General features: G+C 41.5%; 1 protein-coding gene across 16 annotated transcripts in view; it reads left to right on the top strand.

The window, feature by feature from the left end:
• ptprk (protein tyrosine phosphatase receptor type K) overlaps positions 1-25478 on the top strand; it is a 162882-nt gene that overhangs the window by 57080 nt on the left and 80324 nt on the right. For 13 of the 16 annotated variants that reach the window (XM_033649326.2, XM_078173902.1, XM_033649322.2 and 10 more), the window contains exon 1: positions 18489-18542. Coding sequence is in view for 1 of the 16 variants with exons in the window: in XM_033649304.2 (XP_033505195.1) it covers positions 4624-4746; positions 15787-15947; positions 18339-18390; positions 18484-18542 (395 nt within the window). In the remaining 15 variants the exon portion in view is untranslated. Of the gene's footprint in view, positions 1-4623; positions 4747-15786; positions 15948-18338; positions 18391-18483; positions 18543-25478 lie in introns of those variants that run through there. The other 3 variants (XM_078173903.1, XM_033649308.2, XM_033649304.2) reach the window with 2 other exon arrangements.

The raw sequence follows: 25478 nt of genomic DNA, 5'->3' as shown, positions 1-25478 counted from the left end.
GAATGCTGTATGATTGAGAAATGTTCTTTGAAACCAGTCAGTAAAGCACAAATTTAAAACAAGGACATGTTTTTCTTCACTGCTAAGCCAAGGCAAAATACCTCTTCTACCATGGCACTATATCAGAGCTGAGTGGAATTATGTGTGTGCACAGTTAAAAGCCCGCAGCACATATTTTAAACACGGTGGGTTTAAATCCAATTTTGTTGTAAACTGTAGACTGCTTTCAGAGGCAGAAATTCCAGAAAAAAAGAGGCTTTGAAAGTGAATAGAGCTTCTGTATGTATTCTGTAGTTCAACAAAGTTAAACAAGGCCAAACAAGTGCCGTAGCATGTAAACCAAGGCTAAGCACTTCTGCAGTTCCAAAACTATGACAGAGAGCACTCACAGAGAGCACACAAAACTTCATAGGCAATACACTAAACTAACGCCCACAAAGTCACCAGCAGGACTGAACACAACACTCCAGTCATGGCACAATGAATGAATGATCTTGGTTTTTAATCTTACCTTTATTAAAAATAACTTACATATGACTGGTATTGTCATTCATTTTTCTGGAGGCCCAGACACACCCAACCGACATCAAAGAGCTAGTGGCGATGAAGGACGACTGTTGCATCACCTGTGTCTGGGCCAGAAAGTTGCACTTGAACACACTGCCAACATAACAGGCAAACAGCCAGCTAATATGTAGATTCTGCGCCTGCATGAAAGGATATAACTCTCCACACCAGCAGTCTGTATTCATCATTTAAATAGGTAAATTAAAAGACTAATAGGACGGATTCAAGATGCTAGTTAGCCAGGTAGCACGTTAACAACACAAACCCATGTTGAAAGAACACGTAATGACAAACAATTAGGAACTGTTTTTGATAAAGAGCTCATCTTTCCTATTCTTACAAAGTTTGTTTCGAACTCACTCCCTCATAACATGATTGTTTACTTTCCTCACTTCTGTTTCTCTTTTCATGCGCTGAGCTGCACTGTCAATCAGAGTGATTTCACTTAATGCAGGGTCAGGCGATAATTCAATATCCGCTAATTAATCCGCTAAAAAAAGATGACAAGGGTCGACAAGTACCAACTGTGCGGGACATACCGCAAAAACCAGTGTGACAGATGCTCACTGATGCTCGCTCGGCTTGCCTTGGTGTTTCAGGGCCCTTAACTGTTGCTGTGACAGTCACCTTCCCTTTTTAAATATTCACCTGATACTCTACTTTAAATGCCCGTCGCACTTTCAGGCACGCTTAGCAGTAAACTGCAGTGCCTCTGTGCTAACATAATACACAGTGTTATCATGCACATTAACAATCAAACCTAATATTGGATACCGGCGGATGACAGCTGCTTGTCTTGTCTCATCATAGATTGCAAACTAATCAAAGATCGTCATAATTAAACAGCTATAGCTGGTATTTTAAATGCTCCCACCTTGCTAATTAAACTTGAACATCATATTTACCGAGCGTCTGAATGATTGAGCCTTTTGGGAACAAAGATACACAGTTTAATTTCAGCAAAGCTCTACTCTTACAAAGAACCCTGTAGTGCTGCTGCTGTGCATGTGGTCATTTCTACAACCCATCAGGAGAATGTACACAAATCTGGATAGAATTTGAGTGGTTTAAAGAGTTGTAGATATGGAAATATGTTGCATAAAAAAGGCATAATGAGAAAGAAAATGGGAAGCTTACTATTCTGTCGTTAACAAAGGATGATGTTTTCTACCATAGCTGCAAAACATGGACAAGGTTACCCTTTCTGTATATATGCAGTTAGTAACAGAAGACATACGTACATTTTCCATACTCGCTGGTGATTGCAGGGGAAAGCTAAACACACGAATGAGGTGCTTTACATCTAAAAACACACACATTTCCAAACTCATCCTCAGTTTTTGGGTACAACATCCATTAACGTGTCATGTTATGTGATATTTAACATGGAGTGTTACGGCATAGTCGTTTGCCTCCTATTGTTTTTAGAGCTGCAACAATTAATCAATTAGCTGCCAGCTATTAAATTAATGGCAGACTAATTTGATAATTGATTGATATGGGTGATTATTTAAGAAAAAAAAGATAAATTTTCTCTTATTCTAACCCTAACCTTAACCCTGTGAAAACCTTCTGTTTTTTTACTCTTCTAAAAAAATAAACTGAATATCTTTAGGTTGTGGACAAACTAAGACACTTTAGGACGTCATCTTGGGCTTTAGAAAACACTGATCGACATTTTCCACCATTTTCTGACATTTCATAGACCAAACAACTAATTGATTAATCAAGAAAATAATCATCAGCAAAGAAAATAATTGTTAGTTGCAACCCTAATTGTTTAATATATGCTGGTATACTGGTTTTTAGATGCAGTATGTTCCCAGATACGCATGCAAACACACTATACACCCCAGAGTTACACTCATTGCTCTTTTAACCCATGCAGAGAGAGCAACCGGACAGCAAGATGTAAACTGACACACACACTGTGGGAGACAGAAAGTCATGGAGCTTTACACACAGCAGCAGCAGCAGTATTTGTTAGACATCAGTAGAATTAGATTTGTACGTCCAAGTTGAATTCATAAAAGAATAGTTTGCAGTAGAAAAATGCGTGTTGTCGTTCTGTACTTTGTGCCCTCTACATGTCCCAGCATTTTTCGCATTATGTCCGGAGGTAAATTGCTGTGACAAAGACTTAATTGAATTGAATGAGAGCGAACTGAATTGCACGGAGAGAAGGGCCGGTTTAAAGAATGACGCTGAGGGGAATGCAATCCAGTGTATCTCTGAGGCTGTGAGTCACAGCCAACCATACAGCCGGCAGCCGAAGACAGTCGCTTAGTTTGATGTTAACTTGTTTCTCCTCCGGCGGCGGCTGTCACCTCTTGGTATCCCTCTGTAGCGGGAGCTCAGATCAGTGGGGTATCTGAGGGCCTGTCGTTCTGCTCTCCATCACAGGCGCCGCAGCTCGCTCTAGGACACAGGTAGCAAAGCTGCAACTGAATGTTAGGAGATTTATATTGCTGGCAGTGCTGGTGGCTTGCTCTTGAATAGCTTTAGTTTCTTATTGGTGGTGGATATGATACAAACATGTCGTATGTGTATCTTGAGCCCCTTTCCCACTGGACAAAAATCACACTAACATCCACTAACATGAGGCCTTTTTCTTTTGTGGGGAAGGCACTTGCTCTTGTAACAAATGACTCCGCAGTGGTCACGGGTACTTATCAGGTCTAGCTCGGATCTGCTTCGATCAGCAGTAATGGAAACATGACAGCAGGGTTTTAGCCCATTTTCTGGTGCGATGCAATGACGTGCTGCCACAAAACACCCTCTGTCTCTGTTCAAGCAGCGTTCCAACATTGTCCCAATTTTTTTGCTGGCACTGTGTTTGAGAGAGTCGGAATACGTAACAGATACATAAAGAAGCAACCACCGTACGGTTTACCAACCTGCGTTCTAGCATGTCTGTGACTTTGAACGTGAAACACCAGAAAAAAAAAGAAAGAAAGGCATACTCGTCTACTGGCAATGGGAAAGCAGTCTATCACCTATTCTTAGGGAGTTTCCCGTGTTTAAAAAACATATGTATACATGCTAACTTTGGTGGAAAAAGGGTATTGATTGGACCCTTTGGCGGGCTGGCCCTGGCCAGCGAGCCATATGTTTGACACCCCTGGTCCAGCCTATCTTTCCCTTTGCAAATCTAATGTGTCCAGCACCTCCAGTTATTAACTGGTCTTGAAACTGTGCAGGCTCTTATGTGTTTGTTTCCATGTTATGGTCAAACTGGGCTTTAGCCTGGAGCTGGGCCATAAATCACTATGATATTGTGATTAACGATTCATAGTCGTCTTGGGCTTGGTTATTTTAATCAGAGCTGAAACGATTAGATGATTACTTACAACTACTGTATACTATATGTAATACCGAAGCTTACTATGTGATGATTCAAATCACTACTATAAAACTATATATGGATGATTACTCTTTTCTTACTTTGGCCAATGTCAAGAAGGTCACATATCTGTGATCACTAACTACCAGTGACTTGAATCAGATGGCATTGTGGCTTTTCTTAGCCGCATCTCTCCGAGCCATTTTATTAACACAAGCCGTGCATCACTTGTAGGTCAATGAATCAGATCGCTAGCAGTCGCCAGCATGTTATTTCTATCAGCGATATTGCCAGTACAAGCCACATATCATTGGAAGTTGATTGTTTCAGCTAGCCATCAGGGACAAGTGGCGTCTCTCTGCATTAGAGCATCTTTCTGCTTTGGCTGGGCCAGGGGCGTCCAGCTCACACATGGTTGTCCCGAGGCAGTGGCGATGGGCTCAGATGATCAGCTGAAGGCCCTGATGGTTGAGTCAGAGGTGATCCTGACTGGCCTTGAGTGATGACTGCTGGAGCCCAGACTCCTGGTGGTTTGTTAATGAGCTGAGACACAGACACGCACAGAAAAACAGCGCACAGGAAAGGATCAAAAGTTTTACTGCATAAACCACAGAGAATACATGTTGCAGTACAAGTAATTAGTTTTGTTCATTCAAGTCAATAATCATTGATGCTATGAGGTGAACTAAATCTTATTGTGTTTCTCTCTACAGGGAGCTGTACGTTTGATGAGGGCTTCTCTCAGTGTGATTACCAGCAAGATCCCTATGATGACTTTGACTGGACGCACATCAACACCCAGGAAGTGCCATACGTCTCACCAGACCTGCCACAAGGTGACTTTCTTTCTCCTGTCTCTGTCATCCGCTTTTTCAACACCTCATTGTGGGGGAAAGTAACTGAGTACATTTACTCAAATACTGTTCTTAAGTACAGTTTTGATCTTTATTGTTTATCTACATTTCTCTGCAGAACCAACACTTAAATTTTTTACAAAAAAAGTACATTTTGAAAATACTTGTACACATGTACGCTTCTACTTAAAGGAGTAGTGTCTAGGATGTCGTGGAATTTAGCAGTGAGGTCCCAACTGAATACCCCTCCTGTAACCCCTCTCTGTCCAAGCATGTAGGAGAACCCACGGTGGTCTTCAGGGTGCGTTCACACCCCCAAATTCAAGCTACCACCTAAGAGTAAAAGCATGAAAGGCCCTCTTTAGAGCCAGTGTTTGGTTTGTCCATTCTGGGCTACATGACAGACACCATGAAAGAGACAGGCCCTCTTTGAATTTTCTTAGAGGCCAAACAGTGGAAATGCAACTCCTGAGTCTGTTACGTGATGCAATTGGGCCCAGAAAAAGACATCTGTAAATCAGTAGATGGCGTTTTTTGAGCGCCACAACTCCCACGAAATGGCTCATTTCACTATCAGAAGTTAATTGATTCGGTCCAGTAATATTTTGAAAGTCTAGAAGAGCTGCAAGATTAAATCATTTCATCACCATTCAAGTTAGCAGACCGCTAAACTGGAAGCAGCCGGCTCGGCTAGAGGAAGTCTCCATTGGGCTGGTTCTATAGGCCCATTGTTGCGGAAGCAGTGCCGCTCATCTGGTTAATTTCATATGGCAGACATAAGGCTTTTTGGCTTCATGTGCCAAACACCCACTCACCGGTAACTACTGATTAATTTTGAAGAACAAATGACATAAAATGCAATAGCTAATATTAGCCTTGGCTGCTCTGCGCTGCGCACAACTTGAGTCGTGTGGGAGCTAACTAGCAGCACTGCTGTGGCGATTACCACTGGTAATGGCGTCCTAGTGGGGGAATGGCATCTGGTGGCAGGATGACATTGCTGCGAAAACATGGTGGCCACCCTCCAGTCATCCCCCAGGTAGCCCCAGTGAATAAGCAGCTTCATTTTGAGCAGCAAAACCATTTTAGCATGGTTAACTACTTTAGCACCACTAGCTGTGCATACACTGCTAATGGTGCTAACGGAGCTAACACTGCTAAAGGGGGTTGCGGCTCAAGATTGAGCCGCTTACTCACCAGGGCGATCTGAGGGGAGACCGTAGGGTGGCCACCATGTTTTTATAGAAACTATGTTGGGTCAGGACACTGTTACATACAGTAATCACAGAATCAGCAGCGCCACAAGCTAACTCCCAGCAGACTCAGGTGGTGTGCAGTGCAGTGAACTGAAGAGCAGCAAAATTAACCCATAGACTGACGTGCGTTACTGGTCACAAAAAATTTCGGTGATTAACGTTTAATGGTCGTCATCCCTATAATGAATGTTACGTTCCATTTTAGCCATTAGGTCCCTCTAAATCCGACACATGGCTCCTGTAAGCAGGAGTTTGAATGCAGGACTACTTGTAATGGAGTATTTTTACAATGTTGGTATCTGAATACTTCGTTCACCTCTGACACTCCGTCCTCTTCCGTATCTCATCCACATTTCTTCCCTCTCTCCTCTTTTCTAAGACACCCTCTCCTCTCCTCTTTAATCAGTTGTTTTTTTTCTCCGTGGTGATGATGAAGGGGAAATTAAATCTTTCTGCCTCAGGGCTGAGGGTCTAATTAACAGAATATGAGGTCATTAATCAACGGCAGGGAACAGGGAAGGTTGCCTACTTTACAATCTTAAAAGCAAAATGTTATAACAATAACCAGCCATGCTATGTTGAGATAGTAACTGGCTTTACGAAATTAAAACCGCAGAGTATGAATGTTGACTGCTGTATGAACAATGGCGTTAACCACAGTGACAGTGAGGAAACCATGTTGAAATGTCACAACCACAAACATGTTTGAGTTCATATTTTTTATATCTTGCCCTCTATCTTCTCTTCTCCTCTCTGTTTCTTTCCTTTCCTCTAGACTCCTCTCATCTCCTCTTCTTTCTTGTCTTGTCTTGTCTTGTCTCTGTTTGTCTCCTTTTACTCTCTTCCCTTGCCTCTTCTCTCATCTCCTCTCCTCTAGTCTCCTTTTGTCTCCTCTCTTTCCCTCTTCTCTCATCTCCTTTCCACTTCTTTCCTTTCCTCTCATATCCTCTTGTCTCCTCCTTCCCTGTCCGTAAGTCTTCTGTTGTCTCCTTTCCCCCCCCTCTCCTTTCCTCTTGTCCTGTCTCCTCCCTCTTCTCCCCTTTCCTCTCTTCCCCTTTCCTATCCTCTTGTCTCCCCTCCTTTCCTGTCTTCTAGTCTCCTTTTGTCTCCTTTCCTCTCCTCTGCTTTTGTTTCCTCTCTTCCCTTTTCCTTTCCTTTCCTTTCCTTTCCTTTCCTCTTGTTGCCTCTCCTTTCCTGGCCTCTGGTCTCATTTTGTCTCCTTTCTGCTCATTTCCCCTCTTTTCCTCACCTATAGATTCCTCCTTTCCTTTCCTTTCCTTTCCTTTCCTTTCCTTTCCTCCTCACCTTTCCTGTCCTCTCGTCTGTTTGTCTCCCTTTTTCTCATCTCCCCTCTTTTCCTCCCCTATAGTCTCCTTTCCTTTCTTATCCTCTTTTCTCATCTCCTTTCCTGTCCTCTAGTCTCCTTTGACTCGTTTCCTCTCCTATGCTCTCCTCTCTTCTCCTCTCCTCCTCTGTTGTGGGAGATTATGACTTTGTTACCATGACAATGTAATGCCGTTATTTATCTCTCATGCTTATCATCATGACAACACAGGCTTGCTGACATTTAGAGAAAGGTTCAGTTCAACGACAGCTCTTTACGACTTTCACACAAACACACAAAACACTCCCAAGGTGTGTGTGTGTGTGTGTGTACCTGCTGTCTGGTGGGTGCATGTGGTCTTGCTTATATTTAGGCCCAGTGGTACAGAGCCAAAGTCTAGCATTTAGTGATATTAATACCAAGTGGTGTCGCTGTACAGAGAGGCTGGGGTTGGCAGTTTGAAGAGGTTAAATACCTCGGCCGAAGAGCGGCGAAGTAATGCCTGACATTAGCATAACATTAACTCCTGTAGAAACTAGCGGGATGAGCAGGGGCACGAGGATGGCAGGGCAGGTTAATGGTGTAGAGATGTTTGTATGTTAGTTGCTGAATGTGATGGGGGTGGAGGTGTGGGGGGATTGGAACGTTGCCTAAAGGTAGAGGAGCATGAACTGACATTTGATGAGTTAATAATGCCAGCAGGGTGTGGGACCGGAGTGCTGTGGATAGAAAACGAGGTTGCTGGAGGGGATTACAGATACAGCACTTGGCTAGGTTTTGTGTTTGGAAGAAGTAGCAGGAAATGGGTGAGGGGTTGAGTTGGTAGCTTAAATGCCTTGCCCAGGGACACATTGGTAATGCCTATTATTAGAATTGTTGTTGTGTCAGGCCACCAGTAATTTAGAAGTACTCCGGTCTGGCTGCAGTCTCCCTGAGGGCATGGCATGATTGAGGGGATAGGCGGTAAACCTTTTGGGCTTTTGACCCTTAAACAAAGGGATACCCATTCCCTTTGTTTAAGGGGGGGGGGGTAGTTAAGAGTATTTGACACCTGAAAGACCTTTGAGAGTAAGTTCATTGTCTGATCATTAGTTCATGGTGTTATATATTGTCAAAAGTATTGGCAGAAGAGAAGGAGTCATCTTAGTGCTGTATGCAGAACAGTTTCAGTCATCAGATAATCAGCCAACAATTATACTTTTGTCCCTTCTAATCCACATTGGTTCGTCCCAGTTGCTAATCACCATTTGTGCTTAAGGCAGTGTTGAGTGTGGAGGGATGGTTTGGCAGTTTTTGTAATAGAGCTAAAACTATTCTGTGTAATCTCTTTGGGGGCTGATGTTGGCACTAGCCGCCGTGGCAGGGTCTAGATGCTACGCTGGCAACGTGCGTTGTGCCAGTTGAACATTCATGGGCTGGGGCTCTGTGGCTCAGTGGACTAAAGCAGATACTCTTGACTCATAATGTTGTCAGCCAGTACCACTCTAAATCTATTTGGCATGCTGTTCTTTGCATGTCCCTCCCTCTCTTTCCTCTTGTTCTCCACAGTGTACTGTCTAATAAGGGAGGAGGAAAAAAGGCATTTTGACCGCAGTGGAGCTGGTCTCTCATCCACTGGATGTTTTAATAATGAGCGAATAATGATGGTTACAGCAACACAAAACATGCAGCTTTAAAATTAGCATTAAATCAAACCTCTCTGACACAGTCTCTGCAAAACATAAACAATAGGCTTCCCAAAAGTCCTATTTTAAATGCATTGGACCACATTGTATTTTAATCATATATACCCCGTGTAACAGTGGTAAGAATTAAATTATAAATTGTACATTTATATTTTAAGCATTTACAGTATTAGGGCCCTGAGACACCAAGCTGACGGTCAGCCATTGGTCAGTGTTGGGCTATTGGTTAGTGTCTGTCACACTAGTTGGCCAGGGGATCACTGATTGGCAGTTCAGCTCAGTGCAAGAGAAAACTGAAGTGAGGAAAGCAAACAGACATCTAAAGTCAAGAGACGTGAGATTGAAACAAACTTGTTACATTAGGTAGAATATTTTTTTCAGCCATTGAGATCTGTAGCAGAAATGGTTGATAACTGTTTGTGTAATTATTCACTAGTGTACAGTGGATATTGTTCGTTCTCTTAACATCAAGTTGTGTTGTTTTTGTGCTAACTGGCTTACTGTCGTCTTGAATCTGCCCTGTCTTTCTTCTGTTTTCCCTGTTTAATAACCAATACTACTGCCATCTGGTGGTATGGAGAGTTCTTTCCTCACATGCTGGAGCAGAATGTACATGTTAGTTGGCCGTCGGCTGTAGTTTTGCAGGGTATTCAAGTGCAACGTTTTGGTCAAGACAGGCAACATGAGGTGATGCAAAGGTTAGCCTTTGTCACCGCTAGTTTGATGTTGGTGTTGCGTGTCTGATCCTTGAGAGAGCGAAAAAGCACGGCTGATATTGGTGTATCAGTACGCTGGAAAATGAGTGTTGAAACTGTTTGAGATATTCAGCATTTGAAATATTTTTTGAGAAAAAAAAATTCTGTGGTAATAGGTTCTTAAATGAGAAGATTTATGGCTCTTTCTTTGTATTATACGGTCGCAAATTAAATGTCCTTTGGTTTATAAAACAGCACATTTGAAGACGTCACACGAACATTTTATAAGCCAAAAAGCAACAAATATTGGTGAAAGTGCTGAGAAATCAGTCTCCAGTGACACGTCAATGTTCAAAAACACTACATTATTAAGTCAGATCTTAAATACAGGTTTATAGAAATCCCAGTGGAACGGAAAGACTGAATAGTGAGTGGAAAATGATTCCACAGTCTGGGAGCAACAAATGGAAAACACTTGGATTTTTTACTTGGACATAGGATGAAGAGCAGTGATTGAGAGGCTTGGATATTTAATACGAGCTGAGGAGACACAAGCAGTTGTGATTCATACGGTGCTTAAAAAACAAATTATCTTTTTTTTATTGTGGACAAGCTGCATGTTTGTGTAGCCCACCTGATGTGGCTGGTATCATAAAATGCTGAATGCAAGACGCTCCCATTAGCTCCCAACAGCAGGCTGTTACTATTTTGCTGAAGAAGACTATCTAGTATCTACGACGCTGCTGCTGTTGTTGTTATGTGACATATCTAGGTCTTAAGGCTGTCACGGGGGTATTTTTAGCCTCATCGTTATATTGTGTCGTCATTCTGTTAGCGGCCATTTTAGACTTTGGCAGTTCAAAGACATCAGCCATTTTAGAAACTGGCAGGTGTCAGATGTTCTTGGCATCACGAGGTCTGCTTTCTTAGCATGTACCATCAGTTTTTTATTACTTATATTTTCCATTTTTGTCTCAGATTAGGTGTTGTTATTGTTCTTTCTCTACTGGCTTAAGCATTTGAATAATTTATTGAATATTATGGAATATTATTACCATAAGGGAGTAAGGCTTCAACATGATGGACATTGCCTGTGTACCAAATACTATTCAGCTAAATTTCCCTATACCTACATGATGTTATGATTTTTTCAGGGAGTATTATGGTTAGCTGAAATGCTAAAAGTTATATTTTTGCCATGTTGTGTGTGTTGTGACATATCTGGGTCTCTGACTGATGGCAGTATTTTTAGCTGGAGCACCATCTTGGCAGCCATCTTAATGGCACTTTTCTCATGTCACCATCTTAGTATCAGTGCCAAAAAAGAAGGAATAGGAGTGACATCCTCCGTGTGTTCATTTTGGATGGATGTAGATTACAGAGATGGAGTGAGAGAATGGTGCTGGCCTGGTATTGTTTCCGGTCTGATTGGCCGTGGTCCAGTTTGGACGCCCTCATTTTTGTGTCTTGTTGGTGGCACCCAGAACCAAGAAGTGGGATTATTCTAATACTGCTATGGCTGGAAGAGAAGTGTGTGTGTGTGTGTGTGTGTGTGTGTGTGTGTGTGTGTGTGTGTGTGTGTGGAGGTGATGGTGGGGTGGTAATGACAGAAAAAGAGGAGAGAGATCAAGAGAGAAAGGAAGAGACAATCCAATAACTAGGGTACAGTGTTGGTTTTGAAAAGCTGGTGTGTGTGTGTGTGTGTGTGTGTGTGTGTGTGTGTGTGTACGTGTACGCGCGCACCAGTTGAAAGCCTGTTATGTTGAGCTGTATTCTGCAGAGAAAAGTGTTTTCTCACAGTAGATTAGCTGAACAATAAGTGATAATCACTATTGTCCTACAGCCCATTGTATACAGCATATTGTGTGTGTATGCTATAATATGCAAATAAATTTAACCAGTTAGGACCGAGTGTCGTGTTTGTTTCACTGGAGCATATTCTATTCTATTCTATTCTATTGAGAAATGTTTCATTTTGTTCTGTGCTGTTCCTATCTCTTCTACTCTATTCTGTTCTGTTTTCTGCTATTCTGCTCTATTCTATTCTGGTCTATTCCATTATACGCTATTATATTCTGTTCTGTTTTATTCTACTCTATCCTGTTCTGTGCTCTTGTTTTTTGTTCTCTTCTACTCTGTTGCGTTCTGTTGTGTTTCGTTTTGTTCTATTGAGTTCTGTCCTTTTCTGTTCTGTTCTATTGTGTTGTGTTTTGTTGTACTGTTTTATGTTCTCTTCTACTTTAATCTGTTATGTTCTATTCTACTCTATTCTTTTCTGTTCTAATACATTCTTTTATGTTCCTTTCCATTTTGTGCTACTCTAATCTACTCTGATGTTTGATTCTTTTCTGTTCTATTCTATTATACTCTATTGTGTTCTGTTCTACTCTACTAATCTATGTTGTTCTATTTTGTTCTGTTCTGTTATACACTACTGTGTTCTATTGTACTCTATTGCATTCTGTTATTTTGTTTTGTCCTATTCTATTCTATTCTAGTCTAGTCTATTCTAGTCTAGTCTAGTCTACTCTATTTGGTTCTGCCTTGTTCTGTGTTAGGATCTACTGTACTTTGTTTTGTTCTATTCTACTCTACTCTGTGCTGTTCTATGTTGTTCTCTTCTGCTCTGTTGTATTTTGTTCTATTCTACTCTATTGTGTTCTGTGCTCTTGTTTTCTATTGTGTTCGACTCTATTACATTCTGTTCTGTTAAGTTTTGTTTTGTTGAGTTCTGTCCTGTTCTGTTTTACTCTAGTGTGTGCTGTTCTATTTTGGTCTGTTATATTCTACTCTATTCTGTTTTTTCCTGTTTTATTTCTGTTCTATTTATGGCTGCAACTAACGATGGAATTGTCTTCATCGCTGATCAATCCATCAATTATCATTTCAGAAAGTGGACTAATAGCTTAACCTATAAACTGTCAGAGAATACGGAAACAAATACCCATCACAGTTTCCCCGAGGCCACAGTGATATCTTTATATTGCTCAGTTATTTTTCCAGTCAAGAGTCTAGAACCCAAAGATATTAAATTTACAACAATATAAAATAGAGAGCGGCAGCAAATCCTCACATTTGAGAGACATATATATGACATATATGATTAATCGTTTATCTAGCTAGTTAATTTATTTTATGTATTTTTTCACCTCTAGTTCTATTTATGAAGTTCAGTTCTACCCCACAAATAGAATCAAACACTATCATGGCTACTTTCTGTCAGTTTGTAATGAGCTAATGTGAGATTAGACATCAGGCAGGAAAGGATCAAATTTCATCATATTTCACTGGAACGACATCTGGTTGAGGTCTGAGCTGATTACTGGAACATCTGGACAGGCTGACTGACCGCCCTGACAGCACACCCAGATTATGTATTATTTCGAGCTCCATTTCCCGCAGTCACCTACAATGGGCACAGGGTGTTTTGCTCAGTGGTGACAGTACAAACAGTGTACATTTATTCTCGGCTCACTCATCTTTCTCATCGTGAGTGACTGAAAACTTCCTCCAGAGTCCCATCGTATTAGAATAACAAAACCAACGGATTTATGTTTGAAATCAGCAGAGAGAGGAGGAACATGATGCAAACAAAACAAGTAAGCCAGAAAAATATAGCCCAGGGGATAGCTATGAAAAATGCAATTAATCATGTGACACTGCTGGGTTGTTGCAGGTAATGATATGTTGCAGGCTGTGGAAAAATTTGACGAGTGTGGTTAAGGAGTCTGTGGAAACTGCAGCGAATGGTACCATTGTGGCATGAAGTATGCTGCAACTGGCAACTTCACATGATTTTGATCAAGCTTCACTCATTTTTTTAGTTGACATACTGTTTACCTCTGCTTTAACACTGACACAAAACAATTATCATCTGGAAGCTGCACAGTTCATATACAGAAATGAAAAGGACACAGGGAATTAAGTGAAGAGAAGATGAAAGGACAAGGAAGTGAAGAAGAAATAAATTTGTGTGATTTCATCATAACATAAAATGTAGGATATGTATTCTATTTCCAATTTCCTGTGTTTATTTGTTGTTGGCAGTCTCACAATCACAAAGGAGAAACAAATAACACAGCCATAGTAACTGGGGTTTGTTTTATGTGTCGGGCGGAGGGGAAGCGATGACTGATTCTTGTACCATAAGCCCAAAAGGAACGAGAGAAACAGAAGTGAGTAAAAACATGCAAACACAAAGGGAAAGAATAAAGGCTCTTTTGGTTTTTTGTTCTCATGACAAGAAACTCGCAGCTTCAAAGTGTCTGTGTCAAAGAGTGAAGGCCAGGCAGGGACAAAGAGCAGGGGAATGTTGGGAGTTCTCCTCGGTTTCCAGCTCTTTGTTTCCTAGATGACAGAAATCAGGTGGTCATGGATTAAATTCAGATGTTGGAGTTTAGTGTGTTATTGACTCAGCTTAAACGCACAGTGTAGTCACAGGACTAACTATCAGAGGGCTACAGAAGGAGGTAAAGGGTTATTATAAGATTGTATTTGATTTTATTTGTCGCATGCAAACCACGGAATGTACAATGAAGTTAAAAAGTGACAAGCATCACAAAAGACAACAGAACCAACGCCAAATAAAGGTTAAAAAAACCCTACATTTTCAGTAATTCAGAAAAACCAGAATATGCAGTATACCAATGCCATTATCGATTCAGGTTATCAGTCCAATTCTCTATCAATCCCCTCATTCATTCCTGATGATAGAAAATATAATGGACGTAGCTTCCGCGACATCACCTATTGGATTGTCGACCACCACTCCGAAGCCTCAAGTTTGGTTTTTGGAGCCAGAAGTGACCATATTTGGGCGAGAGGCTGGCATTGTGGAGGAGTGATGCAGAATTTATACTTCTGCGTTGAATCGACACCGTAGCTACCGCGTAGGCTCTGCGTTGACATGGAGCCTACGCAGTAACCTACGCCATAGCCTGATGTGCACCTCCCCAAAAATGTAACTACATAGGCGTGTGCTAATAACATTAGCATGTTGTATTTGAGGGGAAAATGTGTCCAGATGAAGACAAGTGCTTTGTCTGTGAACACTGTGAGTTATAGCGTAGCACATTTCTGTACTTGGGTTTGAAACTGTCGCTATTAAGCCATGTTTGAAGTAAACTTAACAGCACTTCACAGAAACCTCCGCCGCCGACTAGGGTTTTGGAGGTGTAACTGCAAAGTGACACAGACACACCACCACACAAGTGTAAATGCTCACAACGGCATAGGCGTCGTGCATGGGCTATGGTATAGGGTCTGCCGCACAAGTATAAATCCCGCTTGAGGGTTGGAGCTGACTGGACACTATCATCAGACAGCCTGTCACTCAAAGCGACCTGTTCCTAATTATGCGTAACTTTAAGCCTTAATTAAATGTAACGGGGTGAGTTATGTAAAATTCATCCCCCGTACAGTTGTCATGAAGAATGAAATAAGCTGTTGAGACCATAACAGTTTGTCATACCAGGCTGTAAAAAGAAAGAAGAAGTGGAAAAAGAAGTAGGTCTGCACAGGCTTTCAGCATCAACACAACTGTTTTGTTATCTCTGAGTCAAAACAAAGTGTAGATAAAATGAGAGAACATTTGTACAGCGTTCGCTGATATTGAGGTTGTCTTTGTCAAAAAAAGGTCTGCTAAGCCTGCCTGCAAGCAAAGAGCTTTAAATTAGCTTTCTTTTTTACACTTGTATTCGCTGACTTTAATTGCCTGGTTCACAGAACTGTTGCTGCTGTCTGTCATGTCCTCAACAAGGATTATTTTTAAGCTACACAGCAGCAGTGAGAGTCGTTTAAGTCCTGTAGGTACATGTAACAGAGGCAGTGGGCATACAACCTACTCTTTGACAAGTCCAGTCATACACATTAACTTCCTCCTTAAAGGGCACCACTGCTTGTCTGTTCAAGCAGTGAGGTATGTGATGAGTGTGTGGTGTACAAGCACAAACAGCTGCAAACAAAAACGAGCTGATTCACAATCTCTGTGAACCCGATTCACCTCGAATTACATGTGTTGTTATGTTTTTTGACTCACTTCTTGTTTTTGTGTCTGTGTCCAGGTTCCTACATGTATGTGGACGTCTCTCAGTACGATGTCGGGGAGAAGGCCAGGTTTCAGCTGCCTGTCATGAAGGAGAATGACACTCACTGTATTGACTTCAACTATCTCCTCACCACCCCTGACGGCTCCAGCCCTGGCACCCTCAACGTCCTGGTGAAGGTAATGAGAATGAACGCCATATAATGGAGATACAGTTGTTTATTTGCAATGATTGTATTGGCTCCATGTACATGGCACTACCTTCCTAATAAACAACCTGTCCTTACCCTTTTTTAAAGGTACACTATACAAGAACTGTTGGCTGCTGTTTGTTAACAGTATTGGTAGTGTAAGTAAGTAAAAGCAAAAGCCAACTGTGTGATAATTCGCCTTGCTATATTTGTGTTTTTTGACACTGTGTTTGTGATTTTCATAGCTTCCTTTGGGATGCGTGTTACTTACGGTCTGGCACCTGCTCCCTACCTTTTTATAAAGTCCCGACCTTACCTGAGAGATGTGCCCAGAGCGTCCCAAACAGCAAAATAAGAAGAAAATACAAGCAGAGGGCAGGAGTCTCGGCAGATAAAAACATCGCCCCACACTTCTACTGGGTCATAAGTGATGATTGAGAGGGAAACATTAATTCTTTAAACAGTAAAAGATCATCATAATGTCTTTACAGGCCTCTACATAGCAGTTTACACTGTGTGAGGCAAGGTTTGATGTAACAAGACAAAAGCTGGATCCCAGTATTCCTTTTTTCTTCTTTTCAGAAAACATAAGGTTCTCTCACTCCATAAAACAACTCAAGATGAGTTCAAGTGCTGAGTTAAAGCTCTCTGTTTGTCACAATGGCAGATGGTGAACAGAGTCTCTTCATTTTAAACAAAGCAAAACAGGATTTATGGGAATTGTGGTGCAGATTTTGTGAAATACAACCACAAGTAATGCAATTGGCAAGCGACAGAGGCTGCTGACTGCCTTGCCTCAACCACAGGTTTGTGTAAGGTTGGCTAATTTAGCATTAATGATACATTTTAAAATCAGCATACACACACCTTTGACACTAAGAGTGTCTTTGTTTTTAGATTAAGATGTTATTGTTTGGACATCTATCAAAGTAGAAAGTGTAGAGGACAGACTTAGGATATGCATATCCATCACACATTTTATGATCCAAACTTTTCCTCCACTTTGGTTGTTTCTGCAACACTTCCTCGCCTCTCATCTCCTCTCTCCTCCTCTTAAGTTTTGTTAGAGTTTGTGGAAGTGGTTAGAAAGCACATTAATGGAAGATTGCCATTTTACTGGTTCCACCATTTCCTGGTTCTGAGCAGCAGGGGAGCATTACGAGTTGGAAGGCTGCCCTTCGATCTGATGACACAAAGTCAGTCCCACATTATTGCAAAAATCTCTCCTGCTGAAGTGTTGTTGAGCAAAACAGAGTTATTACCAGCCCAGAGGTGATGGTGAAGCTGAGCCTGACCTATGATCTCCTCATTTTCACAAAAAAAACAAAACAAAACAAGACTTATAGTGTCTTATAATCTATGCCATTATTATTAATTTTGTATAATAGAACAGATGTCTCTCTGAAGGCATCAGGAAATGTAAACAGGGTTTTTCCTGCCCAGAGAATTACGAGGCGACTGAAAACTCAAATTATGTCCTGAACCCAGCTTTCAATAAAACTTTGATGGGTATCTTAATGGAAAACACTTTTCCACCAAGCCTTGCGCTTGGTGGATTTCTGTCATTTGTAACTGCAGTTGTGGCATTACACTGATGTGGTGGCACTGTATTCACTATAATCAGCGCAGCCAAAACTGCTAAAGAGAAAGAAAAGCGGGCACCAGCCCTATGAAGTTTAGTTTTATATTGCCAGCTGGATGATAAAACTCAAACTGCAAATGGCAGTCTGTGTTTATGAACGCAGCTCTATGCAGTTTGGTAAAGCTGTAAAGATATTCACAGATTCAAACTTCCCAGATCAACTCATAAGCAAAATGTTGTTAAAACACAAACGATATGTCTTTCCAACTGCAGTAAAGTAGACAACGAGGTATAACCTAATTTTCATCAAAACAAGGTGTTTTCTAAGCTGGATAAATAATGTTGCTCTCTATGTGCAGTCGGCTGTGAGACGAGTGCGCAGGGACCGTCTGCAAAAGGCATCACCAAAAAGACAGCTAACAACAAAAACATTCAGTAGCTTCACTCCTATGTAGTGTCCCCAGATTCACTTTTATCAATGGTCTTCTTTTACTTTTGCACTTAATTTGGAAAAATGGTGAATTTTGGTGAATTTTTATTCAAAAAATGGATTTAACAACTTTACTTTTATACAGTATAGTGTCACCAAATTCAATTCATACACATATAATTTGTAGAACTCCTAAAATAGTTTTTAAAGTTTTTTAAAAAGTGCTTGGACCAGTTGAAGCCACGGCACACATGTACGTGTGTGCACATGATCAGGATGGTACCACCTCCTCCTTATTTTGAGCCAGGAAACACCCTGGTAATTGACTGTATTTAATATGTATTATATTGTGTTCTGTGTTTTTCTAGGTAAACAAGGGTCCCTTGGCCAACCCTATATGGAACGTGACATCCTACACTGGTAAAGACCTGCTCCACTCAGACTCATATTTCATAACTTACTCTGATACTACTGGTTTTATTCACTTGTGCTGACTGTGACGTTGTCTTTCAGGTAAAGACTGGCTGAGAGCGGAACTCGCCGTCTCCACCTTTTGGCCTAATGAATATCAGGTAACTCCCTAAGTAATAACTAACGGCTGTGTTAATGCATGATTCTTTTATCATGTAAATCCTTTATTTCCACTCGTGTTCATGTGAATACACTAACACCACACATACACACACAGACACAGACACACACACACACACACACACACACATACACACACAGACACAGACAGACGCAGACACATGCTGGGAGGCAGGCAGCTGATTTATTTGTGTTGACTGAGGCTCAGGAGGTGACGATTAGGCTAGAAAGACACTGAAAAAATAGGTGTGTTTGTGTGTGCACATGTGTTTGTGTGCATGAGGGTGTGTTACCGTGCTGGACATTGATATTGTTGTTGTATCTTGTTTTATTTGTATTTAATGGTTACCTGTCTGGCAGTATAAGAGTCACAGAGATAGAAATGCTTGCAGGAGCGTTGAAGAAAATGTTTGCTTGCATGTTTCTTATTTTTTTTAATTAATGTCCGTCAATCAGTGTGATCTGTGTGTGTTTGTGGGCTAGTGTTGACAGATGTGTGCTCGTTGTCGGATAGCTTGTCTCCGAGCGTCCTAGCAGGCATACACACACACTGATCATGTTAACACACACAGCCTGGGGACCCTGTAATATTACTGCAAGGCGAAGTGTGAAAGCATCCTCCAAATGGCCCATCTGGAGCCCAGTCCCCCTCAGTGACTATGGGCGGAGATCACCAGCATGAAACTCGTGTGTCAACATGTTTTAATTGAACATAATCATCCAGGTTTGCTGAGGCTTATGTTGGTTTTTCAGGCTCTGAAACAGGTTATTGGATTTGAGGTTATGAAGCTATTTTTTTCATGTTGGAACATGTTTCTGTGTTAGCACTTTAGCTGAAGTTGTAATGAGACTGGTTTCACCAGGGGAAGACAGGCACACGTAGTCACTCACACACACTCGCACAGGAATTGATGCGCACACTAAATGAACACACACACCCACGCAGCACTTCTTAGATAGACCTTGTAATTACAGTTTTATCTTAATGTCATGTTTGTTTTGAATAAATACTGGCTTTTAGTTGATGAGTGAGGTCACCAACTATCACCAGACAGCAATCCGGTTTAACAACCTCAGATTTTTAGAGCAATGAGTCGATTAATTGATTAGTCAGTTGACAGAAAACAGTACAGTACAGTATTTTGATAATCGCTTAATCATTTCAGTCATTTTTATCATCAAAAATGCCAAAATTTTCTGGTTTCAGTCTCTGAAATATAAAAATTATTCTAATATTCTGTTTTTCATCCATCATATATTATATTAAACGTAATATCTTGGGGAGTCTTACTCCCAACTTATCAAATACCGACACTTGGTCAATGGCCCTCTGCGTCAGATACTGATGCACAGAGGCACCCTTTAGCTGCAATGTGAGACCCACTGGGTGGCAATATTTTTTGACGTTTCGAGCAACTGCCGTAGTATAAAGAGCGAGAAAATCCGCATCGGATGGGCGGAAGTGTAGGTGAATGGGTCGAACATTCTCCGGACTTTCACCAGGGAGACCACCGTTTGTGTCCCAACTTGTATTAAAAACACTGTTGTTTGCTAGTGTGTAGCATGTGACTCTAGCGACATATGTCTACATGACCTTAGAAACAAAAAATGATGTTGTCTAAACCTGACCACATGCTGCTGTTGCTTAATCGTACGGAAGTAAACCTACGTTCTGTGTATCACTGTGTATTTAACAAGCAGAAACTGTATATTTCCTGTGAAACAGAAGATAGTTTTGAAAAGGCACATTGCATATAATGAGCTTAAATTGACACGCTGCCCGGTGCCTTTCATACTACCGCTAAAGCGTGCCTCGATATCTGACATCGAGGGTCACTGACTAAGCATCAGCATTTGAAGAAAACAAGACTTTTGAAGATGCTATTGTAGAGTATGGGCAATATGGTAATTTTTGACATTTCATGGACTAAATGTTGAGTCAGTAATGAAAATAATTATTTGTTGCAGCCCTTCATTTTATTTTTTTATGAATTTTCAGGATTTGTGGCTCTGGCAAGATTGTGTTTTTCCATCACTATTAGAAATGTCACTGCTGTTTTTTGGCAGTTTTAACATGTATTGCCTTCAACTTCGGGTTATTTAAGTACAACTTTCTCACAAAGATATAAAAATAATGATGAAGTTTAATTACAAAGTTTTTTGAAAAAGCCCTAAAAGCAGATGACTCACGACTCAAACTATAACATGGAGTGGAAAAACACTCCTCGCCTGCATATTGAAAAATGTTTGATTCAGTGCCCATACATGCATACATCAAAATGATATAAGCCATTAGGAGATAAGAGGATGTTCGCTATCGTTCCACCCTCACTCTGGAGTGATGACATGTCAGTCTTCAGCCTTCGGCATATCAGAGTTGCTTTGCCCATGTGAGAAGTTGTTAACCTGAACTATCAGTAATCCTTCCTCACACTGATGAGACCAGTCACCTGCATTATTGAAATACTATCTCCTCAGAGCTGACCACCATTGCACCCATGAGTCACAGAATGCAAAGGGTCTTACAGCTGATAATGAAAGTCTACAAGGAAATAAAATGAGCAATGACTTTCATCCAGGCTGCAGTGACCCAAGGCACTTTGGAAATCATTTAAAACCCACTTTTTGAAATACATTATCATTAACAGAGCAATAGACGTGACACTTGAGTCTTGGACTTTGCTTTTAAACCAATCATTTGTCTTTGTGTCTGAGAGGTGAAACCAAAAGGAAGTGCCTTAAACCTGAAGTCTTTCTAATGGCACAGCAGGGAGGGACTACACTAGTTGTCTGATTGTGTAGACAAATCAGAGGAAGTAACAGAAGTAAGCTAGTCACCATTACTGCCGTGGCATCTCCCTACACTGCACGCACGTTTGAATGCAAGCTGCCTTTAAGAAGTGTACAGTTTTCTACTTTGACCTTCACTCTCTATGTAACGTTACTTTTGACAACACCGAAAAGAACCTGTGCAGTTTGAAGCTGCTCCAGCAGTAGGATAAAACTGATTGTCAAACAAGTAACATCAGCTAATTTCACAATGCTAAGGTAGCTAAAATAACATTACTATCAAGGGCCTGCGGTTATGCTGTAGGGTGTGGCTATCTTCTGATTGACAAGTCGCTATCATGGTGGTGTCCTCGGGTTCTCAGTCAGATCCACCCCTTCCTCCTCCACTCTCTCATCTTAAGCCCTTTTTAAATAGGAATTGTGCAAATTTGCAGGAAAGCCCAATCAGTCTTTTTTCAGCATTGGCAGTATAAAAACAAAATCGAACAGAATGTGCCTTTTTCGAGGCAATGGGGGCGTGAGCAAGTAACAAAACGTGTAGCTCTGCGTGTGACGTAAACAGTGACATGAGAGGGAAGCCGCGGCTAATCAGTCCTTCGGCGATTCTCCTAAGTCGTCCCGTTCTTCACCGTCCCTGTCATCTGACAGTTAATGGCCTCTACATTTGCGAGGGCAAGGAGGGCGCACAATTCTTTGTCTCCCCAGTTGCTCATCTTTACAGTGTCTGTCAGGTTTGCGTTTCCCTCTTGGCTGCTATGAGCTGCTCGCTAATTCCTGCTATCAGCTGTTTCCTGTTTATCCACCACCAGTGGCTCGCACGTGCGGCGTCATCAACAGCTCCTCCCACAAGTCTTCAACAGTCCCTCCCATTGCGGAAGGCCACCTCAGTCCTTTTAAACTAAAAGGGTTCCACCAATATGACTACCCTATGAGGCGGAAAATTGGGCACCTCCGATCAACTCGCCAGTCCGGCTCTGTGTGTGTCTAAATTCTTGCAGCTGGCCAGGAAAATGGCCCAACATTCGCGGAAAATCTGGCAGTGTAAAAGGGGCTTTAATGTGGTAATTTCTGGCCCCCAAAACCAAGATGGTAGCAACCATCGTTTTGTTAAATTTTGCGTTTGCGGATTCAAACTACTGAGAAAGCCTAAAACTGACTACGTTTACGTGCACACAAATATATCATTGCAATATTCAGAATTTATTAAAGGTAAGGTAAGACAACACATTTACATGTTGTTTTCTATATGTTCTCTGACATTTATCCTAACGATATGAGGCGGTCTTTGTGGAAAAAAGCTTGTTTAGTGGACTAACTTTGCACTTGAAGGGATGCCCATCCACTTACGTTTTAACAGGTCTGACACTACTATGCGCCCCGGCTGTATCTAGGCTAACGGCTAACATGCTAACTATTATTTTTATGTCACTAGTCACTTGAAACAAATTTAGGACGATAGGAGACAGGTTGAAATAAACCGAAATTTCCCTTTAAAGTAATATAAAGAGCATATTCCTTTTGGTTATTCCAAACCAGGCCTTATTGTGAATGGTCCAGTGTGAAGGATTTAGGAGCATATATTGGCAAAAATGGTATAATCTTCATAACTATGTTTTTATTAGTTTATAATCACCTGAAAATAAGAATGGTTAGAAGAAGAAACACACCTACTTTTAAACATTATGAAAGACTTGCATTTCAACAGGTATCTGGATATGCACAAATATTGCAACACAGACCTTTTGAAGAACGTGGTTGAAGGAATAAAAGAACGAGGCAGTGTTCACACAGTTGGAACAAGTCTGCCACCAGTGGTGAAAGTCCGGAGTTTGTTTGACCCATTCACCTCCACTCCCGCCCATCATGGATTTTCTTGCTCTTTCACTGTGGTGGTTGCTCAAAACGTCAAAAATGTTGCCGCCCAGTGGGTCTCACACTGCAGCTAAAGGGTGTCTCTGTGCATCAGTATCTGACGCAGAGGGCCATCGACCAAGTGTTGGCATTTGACAAGCTGAGAATCCTATTTCGATGCAAAAAAGCAAAATGGCACAGGTGGCTCCAGCGGTTCCACTACTCCATATTTTAAAGTGATGTATGTCATGTTAGGGCATGCTATGAACGGCTGCATGTAAACAGGAATATTGGTGGAATATTCCTTTGGAATTAGCCATGTAAACAGCTTAGTAGGAGTATTGTCTTTCGTGGAGTAAGGGCAAGAATCTGATTAATGTGTGAATGTAATCGTGTCTACTGGTCTGCAGCTACTCAGGAATATGTATGAAGCTGATTTGTGTACGATTGAAGTTCTTGAGCTTTAGGGTAGCAGTCTCATGCTGAGGAGGTGTTTATTTAACCTCTTCTTGAAGGCATGAACTCCACTTGATGTGATGTCTCCGATGACAGCAGGGGTTTGGCTGTTGCATGTTGTTACAGCAGAGTGAAGAAAGCTCCTCTCAAGAGACCTGAAGGACTCAGAACTGACTTGCAATTTGCTCATGACTTGGACCAGGCCTCAAGGACTCGAGACTTGATGTGACAAATCATGAGACTTTAATTGGACTCACCTCAACTGACTTCAGGCTTGCGTTGAGCTCTGGTTTTTATTGATAAAGTCAACACTTTGTACAAAAATGAACTTTTCAGAAAGCTTAAATTTATACACTTATACACGCACACAAAGAGGAGAAGTCGTGAGGTCATGTTACGGCTACCAGAACAAACGTGGCTGTAATAACAAGCAACGATCAGCAGACTGCAGGCGGACAGGCGAGCCGGTCTTCAGACAAACAGACAGACAGAGATGAAGGTATTAAAAGTCAACTGATGTCTTTCCGCTGTGTTCCGCAGTGAGCTATGAGTGAAAGATGATAGGAGAGAGAGACAAGACGGATTGGAAGGGGAGGGCGACGGAGAGGGGGGAGAGTGTGACAAGCAGGGGATGATAAGCTATGGGTAAACAGTTCATGGCAGATTTCCTTTTACAGGTGATGAATGACAACAACTGCTCACCCCCTCACTCTCTTTCTCCCTCTACCTCTCTTCTTGATAGCGACCTCCTCTCCCTCTGTTCATTACAGCACACCTCTCTGAGTAAACACTGTTAGAAAACAGAGACGGCAAGCGAGAGACGGAAAGAGAGGAGTTGGGGGGGAGAATGGCTCGAGAGAGGGATGATGATGGGAGAAATAAAGAGAGGAGGGAGTTGGAGGGGTAGCGTATGGACAAGGAGGAGGGAGGGAAGGAGAGATAAACAAGGAGAGTAGTTATTCAGACAATGAGTTGATGAAACGAGATGGCGGTAAATTGAAGCACCTGTTGAATGCAGTATTAATTCTCTACTTGAAATGAAGAATTTAGAGAAGTGGGTTAGCATCAGACGCAACAGCCACAGGTATAAAATCACATCTAAAGCGCGTAATTTGACCATCTGCTTCAACATTTTGCTCCTTTTCTCAATATTTGGCATTTATTTGACTCACTATTCCCTCTCTATGTTTTTGGTGAGTTGAAATACAGATAATGGATGGAAAAGAAAAACAAATAGATTGGCTCCAAACCCTTCATTCTCCACCTTGCCGCGTTTGGTTTCATTACGTATTATCATTTCTGTGGCAGCCATTTTATGTGTACCAAAGAAGATTACTGTGATCCAACAGGAAGTATCTCATTTATCCTTCCTGGCTTGTTGGCCTGAATGTATAAATCCAGCAGCAGTCTGGATGGCAGCTTTGTATTTATCCAGTTTAGTGCACATCACTGGCGGCTGTCACTGACTTTCTATCTATCCTGTGACAACTTAGATTGGATCCGTCACATTTACAGCAAATTTAAATAGAAATAGTCTTACTTTGTAACTTCCACTGCACCCAGAATGCATCTAAAACTTATGATTTGGTGACGATACTAACGAGGGTTGATGATTTGGTAACAGTGCCGTGGAGGGTTTGTGATAAGCAAGGAGTCTTTTTGCTAGTTGTAGTGCAGCACTGTTCCTAAATGTTCTCAATAAAATGTTGAAACTGAGAAGTTTAGACTATGGGCCCGAACGACGCATAGTGCATCCAAATTCACACCTGTTCTTCTCTGTGGATTTTCTCCGCGACCGTGCGTCCTAGCGAGAAACCACG

This window comes from Epinephelus lanceolatus, chromosome 13, assembly GCF_041903045.1.
Source record: "Epinephelus lanceolatus isolate andai-2023 chromosome 13, ASM4190304v1, whole genome shotgun sequence".
In the NCBI taxonomy this organism is placed as follows: Eukaryota; Metazoa; Chordata; class Actinopteri; order Perciformes; family Serranidae; genus Epinephelus; species Epinephelus lanceolatus.
The sequence above is the reverse complement of the archived record's forward strand: the minus strand, read 5'-3'. Positions and strand labels throughout refer to the sequence as shown.